General features: G+C 37.5%; 1 protein-coding gene across 3 annotated transcripts in view; it reads right to left on the reverse strand.

Annotated features, from left to right (window-relative positions):
• Positions 1–549: 549 nt before the first annotated feature.
• HS2ST1 (heparan sulfate 2-O-sulfotransferase 1) overlaps positions 550–5,999 on the reverse strand; it is a 147,585-nt gene continuing 142,135 nt past the window's right edge. Inside the window, exons 7-8 of one of the 3 annotated variants that reach the window (XM_023758231.1) lie at positions 5,162–5,398; positions 550–1,241 (exon numbers count right to left, since the gene is read on the reverse strand). In XM_023758231.1, the coding sequence (XP_023613999.1) occupies positions 5,169–5,398 (230 nt within the window). In that variant the 3' untranslated portion in view covers positions 550–1,241; positions 5,162–5,168. Of the gene's footprint in view, positions 5,399–5,999 lie in introns of all 3 variants that reach the window. The other 2 variants (XM_006093907.3, XM_014460148.2) reach the window with 2 other exon arrangements.

Raw genomic sequence — 5,999 nt, forward strand, 5'->3', positions numbered from 1 at the left:
TTTAAAATATTTTCTCTAATTAATCCCCTTTTAATGTGCACGAATTTTGTGCACCAGGCCACTAGTACCATATAAAAAGAATCAATTACTTGCTCAAACAATGAGCCTGTAGCTGGGAATTGGGAATCTATGTAATTGAGAGTTTCTCTTTTAAGGGTGAAAAAACATAATCATTAGAAATGTGTATTCTCAAAGAAACATATGGACATGTCTAAAACTATGCAATAAATATTAACCAGACTTTTTTCTTTCAAATTTCCTTTTTATTCTAAGTTGTTAGCCCTTTCCTTGCTTCCTTTTTTCTTCTAAGTAAGTGTATATCCCCAGTCTGCCTTGTACACTTCCTACCTGGAACTTCAATGCCAGTGATGAAGTACAAAGCAAACAGCAGCACAGGCACACCCCTCTGGGTAAAAGACTGTCAGACACAATCCCGATGCCTCTCTGGTGGCAGTGATTTCTGAGAATGAGGCTGATGACACAGATCCACTTGGAAAAGGTCCACCAGCATCCAGGCTCCGAGGACAATATTAACACAGGACACCAGAACACTTTCCCCTTCCCGCCGAGTGTTTATTTTATAGCTTTTGCATCAGGTAATCAACTGAAACACTTCAACAACAGAAAGCTGGCAGAATGTTAAGGAAAAGGAGTGATTATCTCTCCAGCAGATGTGACAAAATGGTTTCACGTTGGAAGCAGTATTGCATAAATGAATCAACTGCATGGGGGAGGGAGGAGGGAAGGGAGAGAGAGCAGAGAAAGCAAGGAGTGAGCATCTTCCAACATGGACTGTGAGGGAGGAAAGGCACTATTCAGCTGTCTGTGTATTTATAAACTAAAAATCAAAATACACAATCCGTTTCTCAAAATTACATTCGACACTGCTGTAGAGACGCTCACAGACCTCTCAATAGAAAGCTACAGAAGCTTCTATGAAATCAGACAGACAGCACCTGTGTCTAAATCACAGGCTTACCCAGTAGTGTGTTTTAAAGAGATCATCGCCATGGGGCCCTTTTATAAATAGTACTGCAAAGGTCACCAAGCTGCATGAACTTAAATTATAGGATAAATCTGACTAACTGAGCACCCGTTTCAATCTCTCAAATTCCCACTCCAGGAAATCAGAAAGCAAGCTCCACTCCTGAGGCACTGAGTTGGCAGTGCTGCTGAAACAGGGTCGCTTTCCCCTCCGAAGGCTGCCTGAGCAGCAGTTCAGCTGGCAGCAGACAGCAACTCTGCACAGGGTAAATGAATGCAAAATTTAACACAATGGCCCCGCTTCCTCTCAAACTAAATAGCTATAATTTACGAAGAGGCAAGTTTTCAAATCATAAATTAGAAGCACCACCTGCACCTCTCTTAAAGACAAACTTCCTAAAAGGTTACAGTACCGGGTGCTTCTCAGAATTCAGGATTCGAGGACCATAGGTGTTTGACAATGCTCCCTGGGAAAACCCAAATACCATGGTTTACACAGATGTTCTCTATGTAGAATCTAAATGTAAATTAAAATACCAGCTATGCATTTGGGAACCAGCCTTTAGTTAAATTCTCTAGTGCTTTTAGAATTTTTATTTCATTTTATTAGAAAAAGAGAGAGTCATTGTCTACAAACTATTTTCTTTCTAACTATGCAAATACAATGAGCAAATCATCTGCAATATCAAAATACTGTTTGTAAATCACTGATGGCACTAACAATTTTAGGAATTTTCAATAGGACATATATAGAGAAAGAACAACAGTAGATTTCAAATTGTAGACATTAACTGAGTTTTAAGAATAGAAAATAAAATTTAAACTTTAAAAGTCAGTAAGTTCAAATTCTCCAATTTTCAAAAATTTAAACCCAATCATCAGGAATTCAGAAGTACCCAATATGTTCAAAGTTGCACAAATGAGTATGGATGATAGAAAAGTAAAGTAATCCCCATGCAATATCTTAAGTGTTGCTATCGGATATATTTAAGTGATACTTTACACATTAAAGCTGGGTAAAATAAAAATATATCCTCTCCATTACATTAAAACAGTCACAATAATTTATCAACAGTTGCCATTTCACAGCAATTAGAAAACAGGAGTTGATACAAGTTGAACAAAAAGGTACTTTTTCCTCTTTGGGGAAATAAACATATATAGATAGGTATATACACACACACACATAACATTATCTTAAAATTCAAACTGGTTGATTTGCTTTTGTATTGTTAAAAAAAATTTCCCTATGATCAAAATACTGAAAAAGCACAAAGGCTAAAAAAAGAAAACCACATTTGCCATTTTAAAAAAATACATTATTGTCTCAGTGGTTCTATGTATTTGCTACAAAGTTAGGTATTATAAGGACTCTGCGCGTATCCTGGGGCTATATTGGACCAGATGGAATTAAATCTGACCCTTTCTCGGGCTCCAGGAAAGATAATCCTAACCCACCCTAAAAGATGATAGAATAAGCCCCTACGCTGAACTGTTAAACTGGGGAAGAAAACATGCCCACCTGGAAGCAATCTAAGTCATAAAAGTTTATGCATCTGTGGGAGAGACTGCCTGAATCAGAAAGCTATTCTTTGGATATAAGTTAGGAGCTTTTGAAAGTATATAAACTCTTTTAGGCCACTAGAGTACAGATTCAAAAATGATTTCTCCATAAATAATTATCTATTTTGGGGGTTGGTAAACTACAACCCCTGGGCATGTCACCTGTTTTCGTAATAATGTTTTATTGGAAAATAGCCATCTCATTCGTTTATGTGTTGTCTATGGGTGCTTTTGTGCTAACTGGCAGAGTTGAGTAGTTGTGACAGAGACCATATGGCCTGCAACACCTCAAAAATTTACTCTCCCGACCTTTATAGAGAAAGCTCACTGACTCCCTGACCTAGTGCACTACGTGCTCCTCTGGTTAAATGAAGAGTTAATGCACCTCAGGGAGCTCTCAGCATGTACTCCAAGAATGACCGACACACTGGGGCTCCTTAGCAGGTAAATGTCAAACGCCCCACCTGGAAATGGTGCTTTCCTTTGGGGCAAGGAAATAATTTGTATATATTTTCAACAAATATCTGTAAACATTAATACACAGAAAAAATACAGAAAGCCAAATAAGAAAAGTATGCCTGTCAATGTTCTCTTAATATGTTCCTATTACTGGGGGGAAAGGGTATGAAAATTATTCTGTTGACTTCCTCTTCTTTAAATTTGTTAATAAATGTTTTTTGATAAATAGTGCTCGCTCCTGGCCTCCCATGTAATTAATAGCCTTGAAAGCAACCTGCCTACAATGCTAACATGGTTTGTTGAGGCCTTGTTTGGGAATATTTATTTAAACTATACATACTAAAGATTATTCTTTTAGAAAAATGTTTCTAAATTTCTTTATCTCTGTCACTCTAAGAAGGTGAAGAAGGTAAAGAATGCCCAGGAAAATGAAACTCTGCAAAATATACCTTAAAAACTAGAGGTATAAAACAGCTACCACTTCTGAATGGTAATGTAAAATAAAAACAGAAAACTCTTCCAAATTTGAAGAACAAATTTTCCCTGCCCTGAGTCAGCTAATGAAGACTTCTTCAAACAGGGAACCTCCTGAACTCAAGCAGATGCTCATGAATTGTTAAGAATTCACAGGTGCTTTGTATTTCAATAGTTGAAACAGGGAAGATAAAACACTGAGAAGATATTTATCAAACACAAATTTATATCAAGATTAAATTTTTTTCAACCAGCTTATAAGTGGACTTTCCCTTTCTTTTTTAAAAAATGAACAGTATGAAACTATATGTTAAAGATGTTTCCATAATACCTTACATTTATGTAGCACTTTACAATTTCAAAGTGCTTTCATATGCCATCTCATTTAATCCTCACAACACCCCTGCGAGGTAGGTACAGCAGGTATTACCACTCTCATTTCAAGATGAGGACATTGAGGCAAAGAGAGGTTAAGTGACACACCCAAGATCACACAGCTGAAAAGTGGCAGAGCCAGGACCAGAAATCAAGTTTTCTGACTCCTTGTCCAGGACTCTTTCCACTTATAACTACTGCCCCCAATTCTGAACAATGTACTGTGTATCAAAATTGAAAGGTTATTAGGGTTAATTTCAGTGATATCTTAAAGTTAAATGAGAAATACAAGAACACTAGGCCTGATGGTTTTACTTGACATAATAAAATTGGTGCAAAACCACTTTTGTCTAATTACTTTTAACCTTTTGGTCCAAATACATAAAATATGCAATATTTACAGCATTTTCCTTTTTGTAAATGCAATGCTTTAAAACACATTATAAAGCACCGTAGTAAAAATAGTTTACAAGTAAAAGTACAGAAGGAGGAAAACCCTACCCATACCACAGCTCACTAAATGGAGTTATAATATGGAGTCACCAGTACCTGTTGACAGCTTTACAGATAACCTGGAGAAACAAATACTAAACTTACTTTTTTAAATATTAATGTGTGGAAGCCTCAACTAAAATTTCAGTGTTCTCTGTAGTGTCTCCCCAATCTTAGATACTGGAGAGACAGGAATGAGAAACACTGCTTTGATCTTTTTACAGTATTAGTAATAGTTTGAATTGGTTTTTAACACTAATGACAATTATTTTTTTAAAGGAAATGAACATGGCCTACATAAATATGGGCAATTCCAACTACAGCAGAGACACTTCCTAGCAAACATGATCAAGGATTCCAATAAATTTCATGAGACTTGACTCACAGAAATGAAGCACACACTGCCCACCAGTAGCAACGCTACTCAGTGCAGTTGCGTAACCAACCCTCCAGGTGAAGGCGGAGGAGCAAATGGATTGGTCTTCATTCATGGTTAGTTGAAAAAAAACGCTTTATCAAAAAACAGAGTATCAGAATTTTTTCTAAAATTGTATTTAGCCTTTTGATTAGAACTGCTATGTGTTTATTTTAGGTGATACATAGGATTTTCCCAGGCAGGAGGTTATAACTCCCACCAAAATTTAACTAGAAAAAAAAAAAGGCTTAAACTTCTTTGACCACTGACATACCAGCTAGCATCTACTTTCCTTGATCTTTTTGTTTGTTTCCTAACTCGGCTCAATATGAACTGTGGATCTGAGAACTAAGGTGAAGACAGGGTCAAAGTTTTAGTTGAAAAATCAAATAGTCACACCTTGTACTCAGTTTGATTTAGGATAAATCTTTTCATAGAAAAAGTTCTGTGCGAGGATGTAGAGGTCTCCATCTTTTTCTCGGACAGCGTGGGCTCTGATGAATTGGAACTGCTCTAGTGCAAATTCATAGAACTCATTCTCCATTTTCCAAATGTCAGACTGCTGTAGTTTTGCAATGGTTTGTTTAGTGGGGAGTTTCTTCTCTGTGGTTTTCCTAAGATGAGATTTCTTTCCTACTTATAAAGGAAAAAAAGAAAAGGTAAATAATTCTGAGAACACACAAAAGATCAATGCCTCTTCATTTGAAGAGATGGTTTAAGTTAACAGGGAAGGACAGGCAACAACTGTTTTGTATTATTATCACCAGGGCAAAAACCAGTGCCCTAATCCTACTGAAAATGTGATTTATTGCTTTTAATGTAAATCTTTAAGTGAAAGACTTAATGAGCTATCAGATAGTAAAAGCAAGGATTGTTCATCACTGAAGGCTGTCACAATATATGCTGTACTCTCAAGTGCTCTCACTAGTTCAATTTTGAAAAGAGAGTAAAATATCTATTTCAACCTTAATACTAATTTCTCATTACCTTTACTTCATCTATACTAATAATAGAGGAATATGCAAATTGTCCAGGACTCCATCATAGTAACAACTGAACAGCAGGCTGCGTGGGGCAACAAGACTGAAAGGGGGGGGGGCAGTTGGGGGTGACCAGGTTGGCAGGGGGGCAGTTGGGGGCAACCAGGCCGGCGGGGAGGGGGGGGAGTTAGGGGCGATCAGGCCGGCAGGCAGAGGTAGTTAGGGGTGATCAGGGTTGGCGGGGGGGGGGGGGGGGG

This window comes from Myotis lucifugus, unplaced genomic scaffold (genome assembly GCF_000147115.1).
Source record: "Myotis lucifugus unplaced genomic scaffold, Myoluc2.0 scaffold_126, whole genome shotgun sequence".
Taxonomy (NCBI): Eukaryota; Metazoa; Chordata; class Mammalia; order Chiroptera; family Vespertilionidae; genus Myotis; species Myotis lucifugus.